This window comes from Prunus mume, linkage group LG3, assembly GCF_029339155.1.
Source record: "Prunus mume cultivar Tortuosa linkage group LG3, ASM2933915v1, whole genome shotgun sequence".
NCBI lineage: Eukaryota > Viridiplantae > Streptophyta > Magnoliopsida > Rosales > Rosaceae > Prunus > Prunus mume.
In genome coordinates, this window is record NC_142700.1 from 16,738,730 (window position 1) to 16,752,342 (window position 13,613).

The window sequence follows — 13,613 nt, forward strand, 5'->3', positions numbered from 1 at the left end:
TTTGTAATACTTTTATAGTAGAGTGTACTCAGTTAATTCTAGGGTTCGTTTAGCAGCACTCTAAGTATATTATATTTAAAAGGAATATAGCCGCACGTCTCTACTATTTATTAAAAAAAAATTAATTGCATTAGTTTATACTTTATAGATATTAATTTGCTTGTTTCGACATCTCCAAAGCAGATATTGAAGAGAGAATTTTCACAGTAACTCAATTTGAGAGCTTTTTTTTTTTTTTTTGGTGTGTGTGTGGGAATGTTTGTCTTTGGTCTACCTCATTCTCTCGAGTGCTATTAAATTCTGTTCTTGCACACGTTATTTGTGGTAGAGAATTGCATGCTCAGTTTAGACTTTAGTGGTTAATTTGTTTAATGATCATAGAAATTGAAAATGGGTTATTTGCTAGGCCCCTCACGATTCCGCTTGTGCTCAATAACAAAAGCAGGACAAAGCTGGAGTAATTTCAACCTAAATGAATGAATATTTATTACCAAATCAAGAGAGATTATGGGAAAAAAGTTCCTCTTCTACTTACTAGAAATAGAAATACAGCAAGTTGATATGTGAGGGGGGGATTCGTGGGGTGTGCTTCAGGTTCAGGCCATTAATCAGTATCAAGAGCAGTTATGTCGTCGTTTGGCTAGGTATCCAGGGAGCCAATGTAGGCATGTTCGTCGAGAGGCAAATGGCATGGCACACGTTTAGCTAGGTATTCTTTGTTAGTGATGTTTATTTCTTTATTATAGGTTAAGACAACAAATTGAGTGGAATGTGCAAGGACATTAACGGTCAAATATTTACAAAAACAAATCGAGGGACAAATTGGAAGTACAGTATAAGTAGAGGGGAATTTTGGCGGATTACTCTACAAAATATTTATCTAGCAATTGAAATTATATAAAGAGCTTCAGTTGAAAGATCGCTCAAATAAGTTTATTGTAGAATAGAAGAATAAATGTTCAAAAGACGCAGATTTCTCTTATTGCTGGTACATGCACTTCAACATATTATTTTGGCCAAAGGAACAATAATGATGTTGGGAGTACGAATCTGCAGAAAGGTTTAGTTAGTTTTTGGGCAGCAGCTGCCATAGCATTGTGTGAATCACCTTTTCTTAAAATCCATTGCGGATTGATTTGATGATTAATTTTTAAGGGAGTTTCACTAATACACCTAAAATGGGAGCTGAAATTATAAAAAAACCCAAAACCCAAAACACTTTATAAACACACCCAAAACCCATCATTACACACACTCAAAACCCATTTATAAACACACCCAAAAAATATACAATTTTTGATTTTGGGTGTGTTTCTATGTTTAACTAGTGTTTGAATTTTTTATAAATACATGTTTAGGATTGAGTTTATTTATAAATTTATATAATTTTTAACTGTACTGGGTCATTAAGACCTTGTTCATGTCCATGTGGTAGGAAAGTTGCTCTTCTTCCCGAAAGCTAGAGGCCCTACCATGCTCTGCTGTGGCATCAGTAGGGAACATCGAAGCCATTTGCTGCATATCCAAACTAACATCTGTTATGCCAGAAGAGTGAGCATTGGAGACTTCTCCACTGTCACTATACCAATCTGAGACCGACTCCGATGAAGGGATGGAACCGAACAGCTTTGAGAAATCCTTATGCATGGAATTAAGGTGACCATCAACGGAGCTTGTAGACTGCAGCCATTGGTCATAACCATCCAACACATGCTTCTCTTCAGATGAACCTAATATCCCATTTGTTGTCCTTGAATTATTTCCACCACCATAAGCTTCTAATGCATCAGCTTCTCGTAGTAAGTCGTCCAACAAACCACTCCTGCTATGAGTCTCTTCGGCGGCGGCTGCTAGTGTTGCCCCAGCCACCGAGCTTAGATTGTTATCAATGGAAATCTGAAGCTGTGTTTGGGATACTTGGTTTGAAGGGAGCTCCGACTGGACTGAATAAACTGAGCCGGCAGGTGACAGAAAATTGTCGGAGAAATCGAACTGAGAACGAGGCAGTGGCGGGAAAGAATGGTCGAAAGTCATGGGGAAGTCAAAGGAGGGGTTGTCAGACATCGAGTAGGTGCGGGTCAAGGATGCAATGGCAGGCATTGTGTTGGAGCCTGTCAACTGAAAAGAGGCAATGTCAGGCATTGACCTGGTACGGAACATGGAAGTATTTCTTTTCAGGTTTGGGAAGCGTGGTGGGGAGAATACTATGGAGTCTCGATACCTTTTGTGGCACAACGGGGCTCCAAGGATGGGGGCCGGGCGGTGGAAGGTGAAGGAGGGTGTGGAGGATGGCGAGAAGGAAGAGGTGATGATGTTGATGGGATCAAAAGGAGGGAAGGAAGTGAGAGTAGTGGGCTTGGTCTCGTGTGGGGAGGAGAGAGGAGAGAGAGATGGTGGAGGGGAGAGTGGGGGCAGATGATGGGATTGGGTTGGGCTTTGGGTTTGGGTTTGGAAAGAAAAAGTTGGGGTTGAGCCATTGGTGATGGGTTGGAAAGGGTTTTGGATTGTGGTTGTGAGTGGGGTGAGACCAGGGATTGTTAGCGAGGTGGCTTGGGAATGGGATTGTTTAATGTCATGGGGATATAGCGGTAGGCATTGGCGTTGCCTCCTCTTGACCCTTGTGTTCCAGTAATTCTTTATTTCGTTGTCTGTTCGCCCAGGTAACTAACAAAAAAGAAAACTAAAACATGGGCAGCAGAAAAAATCCAAAACCCAGAAATGAATGAGGAAATTATTATAATGAAGAAAAAAAAGAAAGATTATAGTTACCTGAGAAGCCATGCGAGCCCATTTGTTTCCGTACTTTGCGTGCAGCTCAAGAATGCGCCTCTCTTCCTCAGGAGAGAAGACACCTTTCTTCAAGTTGGGACGGAGATGATTGGCCCAACGGAGCCTACAGCTCTTGCCGCACCGGTTGAGGCCAGAGTTCCTCTGCACCGCGTTCCAATTGCCCTCGCCGTGTTTCCTCACATACTCCATTAAAGTCTGGTCCTCAGCCGCCGTCCACGGACCCTTCTTCAGACCGTCGCTACCCTCCACCACGTGCCCACCTCCTCCCCCGCCCGAATCGAGCGGCAACATTCCCTCTCTGTGTAGCTCCCAAATGCTGCCGTTGTTGGTTGTCATTGTCACAATGCAGTTTTTGGTGGCTACCCCTCTGCCTCTATCCTTGTTGAATTCTTTTTTTTTATTTTAAATTTACAATAAGTAAATTTTACCCTTTTTTTTTTTCCTGGGTATTGGGTTGGATAGTGGTATGGGGGTTGGGAAAAAGGACCCCTCTCTCCTCCTTTTGAATAAAAACTCTGTTTTTGTACTACTGGAAACCTCTTTTTGTGGGTTTGGAGTAGGAGGAGAAAAGAGAGGGGCAAGGGAGGAGGTGGGTGGTGGTGTTGGTGGGGAGGGAGCTAAGCCCTCTCAGGATCTACAAACAATAACAGAAATTATAAATCAGAAAGAAAAAAAAAATTGTTGTTGTTGGGTGTTGTGGTTGATGAGGGGCAGTGGCAAACCTGAAGACATATGTATAAACTGGGAAAGGTGGTGAGGTGTTGTGCTACATGTAACTTGTAAGACTCCAATCTGTACCAAATTCTTAGGCTCCTCTTTTTTGGCAAATTTGGTTTTCACAAGTTTTTTTTTTTTTTTGGAAACTTTTTTTATTACATGGCACCAATCTGAGCTGGTAAAAAGAGTAAAAACAGATGGGTTTGGGTTAATTTGGGGAGTGGATGAAGTGGAAGTTGAAGATTGACATGCCGTTCAGATTGTATAGTTAACTAAGACGACACCTGTGCCAGACTTTCAACAACGCTTCTCGGTGTCTTGGGTCTGACGCTTAATGCGTCCCACGGTTTATACACGGAGCGGCTGGTGTGTGCGCATAGACAGCACGCGAGTGAAAGTTACCATCTGTCTGCCTCAGCGCCGCTGTTAAAAAAAACACACGCTACTCAAAATATTGGGAAAAATAGAACTAGTTTCTTCATTATTTTAACCTTCGTTAATTATTTGTCACTCTTCGACAAAAAAAATTTCAAAAATCGTACATAATTGATTAAGTGCGGACCATCAAATTATGAACTTCACGAGAACACAAACAGAAAAAAAAAAAAAAAATTATATATATATATATATATAACTCTAATAAGTAATTCCAAGATCTAGTCCACATGATGTACCAAATACACCCAATAAATTTTCATTATAGTGATAAATAAAAAATTAAAAATTTCATTATAGAGAATGATGTACTTTTTCTTATTTGTATACATGGATGTTTTTTTTGGTATATATGCGCTTTTTTTTTCTTCATTAATAGGTACTTTTTCTCAATTTGATGTATGTCACTATAAGTAGGAAATAAGGGGGCTTTTCAAGACTCGCACATCATTGTTGCCAGCGGAGCCGCATACAGGCCTCTAGTGCCCGTGGCCCTCCAAGTTCTATAAAAAAGTCAATAACTCTTAAACACCTGTTACAATATCAGTTGAAATATAAGGCTATAAAACATTGAAATTACAGTACTCTCCCCCGTACCCCCCAAAAAAAAGTTACTAGCTCCACCACTTCCTACACATGCTATGCTATGCATGATGAGCCGTTTATTGCCCAAGAAATAAGAGAAAAAGAAAAAGGGTACTTTTTTATTTTATTTTTTTGTTTGTTCAAATTAATTGTTATTTTTATTGTAACGTATTAAGATTTTTTCGTTTAATGTAAGTTTGAATAGGAACATAATTATAGCTTTGCAGAAATAGTTGGCATTGAGCCTTCTCTTAAATATTAGAATATAGTTTATCGAGAAAGTGATAAGTTGTAAGTTTTTTTTCCCTTTTGAGAAAAGATAGAATATTTAAACGATACTACAATTAGATATATCGAACTCATCATAAATATATATTAGTGATAAATCGTAAGTTTGAAATAATGTTACTAGAATGAGAAAGTGTGAAGCGCTTTTTTTGGATCTGAACACAATGATACTCTAATTTGACCATAATTTGATGACAAGGCTCATAATTAGTTGCCTATTCTGAAAGGGTCTGTTGACATATAAAACTTGGAAGTCAAAGAGAGAGCACTGTGATTAAGCAATTAACACTTTCAACTTAAAGAGAATTAAGAAACTCATTAATGACAATAATTAAACTCATTAACAAATGTCTTAAGTGATTAAAGGAACTAATAATAATTCAAAATTTAATTGATGATCCAAAAGTGATGGCAGCATGATGATAAACATACGTAACAGGTTGGATTAAGTAAGAGGCAGCCAGCCAACACGGCATTTCTTGTGCCGCAGTCAACTCATAGACCACATACCTGAGAGTTGAGAGCAACACGTTTGCTGCAACACATTGGTTTGGATTTGAGAGGATGGAAATAAACCCAGTCAGTCAAAATTTTAAAAGGAGCCACCCAACATTGACCTTAATTTATATTAGCACATGCAAGTCGGCATATTATATCTGCATAAAGGGACCAACCAAGAGCTAATCTATCTGTGTTCTGTCCTCTGTGTATATAGTCTATTGGATTTGGCAAATAGAGAGAGAAAAATCTTAGTAAACGCTTTGAATCATCTCTATCAATGGCTTTGCATTTGCTCTCAAACATCTTGAGCTGCTTTTCAGAAGCCCCTCAAACGCAAAGCAAACGTTACATATGCGATGGTGATGTTTGTGTTCTCAGAAATCAGAAGCAGTTGCGTGGGACAAAATCAACGAAGAACAAGCGCAGGCACAGCCTCATGAGGATTTCCTTCGCCCGTCTTTCGATGAAAAGGTCTCAGAGTTTTTAGGCACAACAACACAAGCTATGAGCTCTCATGAAGCCTATCTTTCAGTGATAGATAATGGCCTCAGTTCAGTTGATATGAAGTTATGCAAGCCACTAGATTCATATGAAGTTATGTAAACATTGAATTGTATTGCAGAGCCTTTAATGGAAAAAGGGATTGTGATAAAAACTCACTTTCATTCATATAGAGGTGTCCAAAGTTGTAACCAAAAAAGTTCATGTCATTTGTTTCTTAATAGAAACTCGCTTTGCCGAAAGGGCTGGATAATCAAAGGCCAGCTATGAATTTGCTTGTTATAGAATTGAACAATTTGTCAGGCCATGTAGCAAGCTCTCAGCAAGTCATGCAAAAATGGCTGTCCCATTTATGCCATGTCATAAGTTTACGAATTTCTTAACCAATAGACTACCGGAGGTATGAAAATGATACCGAAACGAAAGTTTGTGTATGATAATGTCAAAAAATGAACTTCATATAATAAATTCTGAAATTCGGTAAACCATCGCATAGTAAATTGAAGTTACCCTAAATTATAAAGAACCAATGAACACATGGACTAAAATGTTTGCATGTTTTTAATTTTTTTGGGTCGAAATTGATGCTTCATTAAAGCCCCATAAAGAGTGAAAAAGTACGTACAGAGCAAGTCCCAAAAAGGACTCAAAGAAAACAGATTACAAGCAAAGTTGGGGTTCCTATCACAGACTAGACTACAGTCGGTGGAAACAAGCGAAACACCCAACACCAAAGAACCTATATCGAGGGTAGGCAAGACATTCCATCCGCGACCAAAACATGAACAAGAGACTGGTGGTCGATTGACCCAGCTTTCCAGCGCCACAGCTCTACTACCCAGCCCAGCCACAGTGGGCAGCTCCATTACACGAACGAGGGACCCATCTCCATTCAAGAGACTCAAACCTCGACGAGAGCTTTCTGATCTCCATCAACAGAGTAAAAATCGTCCACACCTTATTCCCCTGTTTACCTCCAACTCCATCTACCAAGCCTTTAGAATCAGATTCCATTACAACCACCTTAAAATCATTTTGCATCGCCTTCTTTAAGCCTCTCAAGGCGGCCCTACCTTCAGCTATCAAAGCAGAACTACCAAGTAACTCGGTCAGCACAGCACATTCAAAAAATCCCTTCCAGGTTACGGATTACGACACCAATACCAGCCATGCTACTTTCTTTTTTCCAAGCAGCATCAGTGTTGATCTTCTCAAACCCAATCCTAGGGGGGCACCAAACCTCCGACACATTTAAGCTACTCAATGGCTCCAATGTAGGGGTAACCATCAATCTCTGAACACTCAAATTCAGAAACAGCTGCCATTGCCACACGAATCCCTCGCTGGGGATCAAGCTGCGTCTACATTTGCGTAGTCACACTGTCCTACATTTTGCATTGTCGTTCAAAAGGTTCAAAAGACTTCTATTACTAACAGTAAAAGTAAACTTCTTCTTTTTGAGAAACAACGTTCATAACAGGTTAAGCCCAGCTTAATCCAAAGCCACACTTTTATCCAGGTTAGAGAAACTCAACAGCAGATAAAACAGTGAAAAAATTAAGAGAATTCTAAGATAGAGGAAAGGCAAATGGTAGGAACATTCAATTTGAGAGACAATAGTCCACATGTACATTATAACAGTAGAGCAGTATAAAGTGGAATTTTCAGGGCAATTACATAAAACATGAGTAAAATCTAGACAACTAATTCTCATCAACCTGTAACAATGTACAAGGCCTCAACTAGAGTGATGCATTTATATCGTTTTAAGAACTCCCAAGCAATTTGATGTAATCATCAAATGAATCATCCTTCTGCCGGATTTAGCTTGACAATATGACACAAAAAGTGCTACTGCAAGTCACTAATACTTATCTGGGACATCCAGAACTTGGAGTTCTGTTAAAGTGATCGTATCTTAAGCTCTGAACGGATCATATCTAGTCGAGCAAGCTGATCTGACCAAAGATAATCCTTCATTTTCATTTGGGCAATTCCCAGTCCAAGTCAAAAATGGATAACTACCGCCACCAAAATCATTCTGTCATAACAAGATCGAAGACATTCTCACACTTGATGCAACTATGGCACAGGAGATAAAGGTGAATTCCGGAGACAGGAGCCAGCAGCATCTCAGCTCTGTACACTTTGTTTAATTCCGCTGAATACCCCATCCAAACTCAGAGTTGCAAAGCCAGGTCTGGCTGCTGAGAGTCAACCAGAAGACCAGAGGACTGTTTCACAGGAGACCCTGGGGACTGAAAACCAATATTCAAGTCTGGAGGAAGACTTTCCTGTTTCTGTCTTGGTCTTGGCTGGGCATGCGAACTGAGACCCCGACAAGGTGACTGCACCTGAAATCTAGACAAGTCAGCTGCTGCCAACTGAGGAAAAACTGTAGGTCTGCTTTGGAACTGTGGCTCATTCCCGATACGGACAGGTTGTGGTAAAAAAGTTGGAAATGAAAAATTGTTCTGAGTCTGAAATTGCAAGGGAAACTCCCCCCGACTCGCGAAAGTTGTGATTGAAACTCCCGGGCTGGGTTGTATAAGGAATCTGCAGATATCTGACTTTTGGTTTTAGTGAGATTCTCGGTTGGTTGTTTAAATGCTCCAGCCCCTATAGACATCCAAGCCCGGGCAGCAGCTGCTGCAGCATTGTTTGAATCATCTCTTCTTACTGATGGAACTGATGGTACAACGGGTTGAGTATCAACTGACGATTGATTTGATGATTTCTGTTGTTTGTGAGTCTTTTCGGCCAATTTTTTCATCAACTGCACTGGGTCACTAAGACCCTGCTCCTGTCCATGAGGAAAGAAAGCCGATGTTCTTTCACTTTGACTAGGAGCACTATCAGATGGACTAATCATCCTATTGTCCAGAGAAGCACTCGCAGCTTTCCCATTAGGCAACCCTCGGGTAACAATACCATTAGAATCCGGCATCTTAAAAGGTACAGGTTGTGGAAGATTCATGTTCCTTGATACAGTATCTCTGGACCTGGAAGATGTCTCCAAATTTCTTGATAATTGCTTTTCTGCAACAAGATTGGCATTATTTTGGTTGACCGAGGGTACAGAGTTCAACTCGACTTCCCTTTGAACCTTGTTCTCAGGCTCTATAAACCGGGATTGCGGATTCTTCTGTGGATGAACAGCATTAACTGCAGTGCCAGGTTTTGCTCCAACAGGACCAATCACAGATGGTTTCCCTTCTGTGTAATGCCCCTTAGCAGAACCGAAAAAAGATGGTCTCCCTCCTGAAGTAGGCACACTAACAGAGTGCTGTCTCTCTTCTGTAACAGGCCCAGTAACAGGGTGCACCTTAGCAGAAACTGAAGTCCTAAGAGTTCTGTCATCCTTTCTCAAGTTCGGGTGTGAATTGAACTTTGAAGCCAAAACAGATTGATTTTGGGTACAATTTTCGATCATAAGTACTGGGGTTGGAAGCGGCTCATATTCTCCAACCCAACCACGGCCAAATTTACACCCATCAGGTAGTGCCTGTTCAATCCTCTTTGACGCAACTTTCCAAGCAACAGGTCCAAGACTTCCAGAAAAACGAGCAAGGCTCCTAGCATATGAATATTCTGCATGAAGCCCAACCTGATTCGAAATTGATAATATCATTCAAAAACTAGTAATACAAAAGCCAACTACTGGGGGAAAAGAAAAACAGATTCTTTGTTACATACTGCAACAAACTGCTTGATTTCACCGTCAAAAGTAGTAAATATTGATTCTGATCTGATCACTGGCTGAGTAGATCGTTATAGGTTGCACGACGGTTCTCATCAACCACAGATGGCTTCCTCCCAACTTTAGATAGGTGACCCTTCCCTAGAAAAAGTGCAACAAACAAGAAATTAGAGGAGAATCCTCTCCTATGAGACGACATTATGACGAACAAGCTACTTAAGATCTTTATGAGCTAACTAATGCGTGTTTATCAACTATTACCTCCAAAAGAAAAATATTAGGAGAGGAAAAAGAAACCAACTCTGCTAATGTAATCCACTACAGTAACAAGAATATTGAGATCCACATTTTCTTTTTTTCATCTATCATTGTAGATCTACATGATGAAAAAGGAAAACAAACACTTCAGTGCACCTGATGACATATCTTCTGCCTTCTCCATATTAGCTTCATTCAAGGAGGAATTACCGTCTACTGGTCCATCAATGTTGCTAGGTCTCTCACAACCACTGCCTTGTGTTGGACGGGAACTGTTCTGGACATCTCCAGCAGTCGCAAGTGTTGCACCTGAGGAGAAATCAGAGCCAATAGGTTCCTGTAGTGTTCGGCACAGAGGCTTCTTTGTCTGTTTCTTGACCAAGGAATTGGAATTTGTTTTCTGAACTAATTTGAGCTCCTTTTCTGAGCGTTCATAGTCAATCCTTAACCTCTCAAATTTTTTCCTCGCCAGCTCTTGTATAGAACATGCCTTTCACAAATATCAAAACACAATGGTAAGAAACAAACAAGATGGATAAAGAATAAGATGGTAAAAGCTAATTACCTGTTTATAGTATATTGTATCGGATGAATTGTATTGCATTGCGTTTGAACATATTAAAAAGACATCACCCTGCAACCAAGAGGACCAGATTACCAAGATAAGAAGACACTTCTTTCCTCTTTTAACATAATTTCAAGGGAAGGAATTAGAATAAAAAGATTATTAAACAACAAGAGAGAAGAGCCAATTTGAAGATGAACTTGTGCACTTTTCTCTCCTTCACCCCCTTTTAATTAAGCTAATAGCCAGAATATCTTCAAAGATTTAACATACATTCCCTCAGCCCCTGGTAGAATATCAAGCTGCTTGGACTCTAGAATGATAGATAAACGTCTTTCCATAAATATACATTAAAGGTCTCAGTTTCAAATATGTTTTGATAATAAATGTAATCATCTAGCAAAAAAATGAAGAAAAAAAATTGGAGGAGAGGCACAGGCAGGGAGCGAGAGAGAACTCATAGCCAAATTCTTTACCAATCAACTCTAGTCTGACCTCACATACCCCAGTAAATTCTGAAGTTTTATCACTAACAATTTGCAGAGAATCCACATCCTGCACCCTTATTTTGTCTAGGAGACCTATGGTAACTGACCATATATACAGATCATAACTTAATCTTGAATGAACTGAAAACTTTGGAGCTTTAAAATTAACAATCCAACTCTGACAATTCTCTTGCATACGCAGCATAGTATTATAAATATTAGTGTGAATGAAATTCCAAAGACTATCACACTCAAAACATAAAGAGCCCCTTCCCTCTTTCACTTAGCATCAAAATTCCCCAAACGAATTAATGAACAACAGGATGAAACATAAAAAAGTGTTCACAGAATCAAAAATCCAAAAAAGGAGAAAGAACAAAGAATAAGTTAGTCTGCTCCCTCAAGCCCCCCACCCATTACATAAGAAGATCATATAACACTGTAAAACATCAAAGGGAAGTTTTGCAGTGCTTTTACAACAAGACATATCTAAGCCCCCTAGATATTAGTAATAGTACATGGGTAGTATTTGGTAACATATGAGCACCCACCTCAAATTGTTCCAATGTAGAATATGATCCATTCTCCAACTGCTTTCTCACCGTGGCAAAGTCCATGGGATGCTTGATGACATCATGATAGTCGGGAAGCTACAATATCAAACATCATATCAACCTCTAAATCAAATTCTTAACCCCAGAAAGAGATGGAGAGTTTTGAACAAACGTAAAGCCATATTCCATGGAAAAATTCACGCACCTCCTCAGGATCAACTGGTTCTGCATATACGCCATAAGTGTCTTTCCTGCCACAATGAGATGTGAACATCAGAAAACGAAGCTTTTAGCTTTGAAATTAGCAACATGAAACAAAGGGGAAATAAATGAGACCCCATACTTTTGAAGCTTGTCAAGGATCAACTCCAACGTTTTCTTATCGGGCAATGGAATCCCAGGCTGAGGATCAGACGGTGTTTCTGAAACAAAGACAAGAAAAATTCAACAACCCCTATCATCTTCACACATCTCAAGTTCACAACACAAAGCAACCAAGACCCACATATCCAACTCACACAAAAACAAACCTGGAAGGAGACCTTGGCGCTTAGAGTCAGCTTTTCGACCCCGTTCCTGTCAAAATCCATAGGCCCCATGAAAACCCACAAAACTAATAAAAAGTACCAAGGCAAATAAAATGTAAAAGGCAAGAAAGACTGCGTTTTAATGAGACAGAGACAGAGACAGGTAAGGCAGCAGACAATTGTATCTAGAGAGAGAGAGAGAGAGAGAGAGAGAGAGAGGTGGGGAGAGCGTGATCAGAATCCTGTGTTGGTTTTTGACAGTTGACTCCAACTGTTAATATCACAACACTCAAACAGAGAGTGTGAGGAGTGAGAGAGAAGCTAGAGAGAGAGTAATTTAGAAATCTGGACCAATGAGAAAACTATTCTGAGCTGCACTCTCACTACACTTCTGTCTCCCACTTCAAAAAACCACTTCTTCTTCTGCATCAGATCCGTACATTAATGTTATGCTATCTACACATACATACCTCACAATCATCATCATCATCATCATCATTTTCATCATCATCTTTATCGGAATCATCGCCACCGTTAATCCGGCGCTTCTTCAACGGCTTCCTCTCACTCTCACCATCCTCCTCCTCCTCTTCCTCTTCTTCCTCCTCCTCTTCTTCGCCAGTCTCATGCGCGTGGGAGTCACGCGCCGAGCCATTTCTGCCCTCGTCGAGCTTGACCACCAGCTTCACCTTCTTCTCTCTCCTCCTCTCCTCCTCTTCTTCCTCCTCGTCCTCGTATTCCTCGTCCAAGTAGTCGTCGTAGTCGATGTTGTACTTCACATTTCGGCGCCGGAGGCTCCTCCGCACGTCCGTGTCTTTCTTCACTGACTTCGCCGGCAACTCGCCAGACCGGCGAGCCAGATCTGCCTTGGATGGCCTCCCCTTCTTCTTCCTCCTCACGATCTGACCCATCCGCCCTGCTTTTTTCTCTCTCTAAAACCCTCACCCTCTCTTACTCTACTTTCTCTCTCTAAAACCACGCTCTGTTTCTCTCTCTATCTTTTGGTTTGGCTCCATTATTTTCGATGCCCGTGGCTTGGCTTTTTCGAAAGGGGGGCCTAATTGTGAGGTCCGAGCCTGCCTCCGAGCCTCCTGTTCGGGTGCGAGTAGGTCAATAAATCATTGATTTTTTTAAAAACTTTGGCTCTGTTTGGCCAAAAACGGCGTCAGCGCTTGAGGAAGACGGCGTTTGGTGCTGCCCGCTGCCCGGATGGGGCTTGCGTGCTGCCCGCGATGCTTTTTGTCAATTGCCACCTTTGCCTATTTCTTATCGGCTAGGGACTGTCTTTGGCGCGTCCTTCCACGCTCCGCGAAATTTTCTTCATTTGAATACTAAAAAATACATTTTGTTAATTCAAATATTTGAATTGAAATTATTAATTAAATGAAGATAGTATGGTAAATTCACATTTTTTCATGTTAAAAAAATTAAAATTAAAAACAAAATCATATTATAGGTCCTACTTTATGAAACATAGCTACTCATATTATCTTTTCTTAATTCTAAAAATAAAATAAAAAGAAAAAAAACCAATTGGCACAAGGGGCTAGTATATAATTATAAACAAATAAAAAATAAATCATAATGAGAAAAAATGGATATTCTTTTTTGTTGATTGAAAAAATGGATAGTTAACCACATTAGTGCGATTGACAAACTGCTATCTCCAACGAGGTTCGAATCCAGTTGGGAGTACTTTGTGGT

General features: G+C 40.3%; 2 protein-coding genes across 2 annotated transcripts; both read right to left on the reverse strand.

Moving 5' to 3' along the window:
- Nucleotides 1–1,003: 1,003 nt before the first annotated feature.
- On the reverse strand, nucleotides 1,004–3,747 carry LOC103326499 (transcription factor MYB120-like). The gene is made up of 2 exons (XM_089047740.1): nucleotides 2,770–3,747; nucleotides 1,004–2,664 (listed from the first exon to the last, which is right to left on the reverse strand). Exons 1-2 carry the CDS (start codon nucleotides 3,124–3,126, stop codon nucleotides 1,390–1,392), a joined length of 1,632 nt encoding a protein of 543 aa, XP_088903866.1. The 5' UTR covers nucleotides 3,127–3,747; the 3' UTR covers nucleotides 1,004–1,389.
- Nucleotides 3,748–7,850: 4,103 nt separating this feature from the next.
- LOC103326439 (DNA-binding bromodomain-containing protein) lies at nucleotides 7,851–12,952 on the reverse strand. The gene is given in 11 exon segments (XM_008228659.3): nucleotides 7,851–8,308; nucleotides 8,311–9,424; nucleotides 9,514–9,587; nucleotides 9,590–9,658; nucleotides 9,932–10,265; nucleotides 10,341–10,409; nucleotides 11,380–11,478; nucleotides 11,588–11,633; nucleotides 11,726–11,804; nucleotides 11,913–11,958; nucleotides 12,380–12,952. Coding segments are annotated over 11 exon segments (2,682 nt in total). The 5' UTR covers nucleotides 12,821–12,952; the 3' UTR covers nucleotides 7,851–7,997.
- Nucleotides 12,953–13,613: the final 661 nt, after the last annotated feature.

What these genes read in the sequence shown, in the direction of transcription:
- LOC103326499 (XM_089047740.1), bottom strand. Translation starts at nt 3,126, where the DNA reads ATGACAACCAACAACGGCAGCATTTGGGAGCTACACAGAGAGGGAATG. An exon ending in GGGCTCGCATGGCTTCTCAG is followed by an intron (nt 2,665 to 2,769) that starts GTAACTATAATC and finishes CTTTTTTGTTAG; the next exon opens with TTACCTGGGCGAACAGACAA.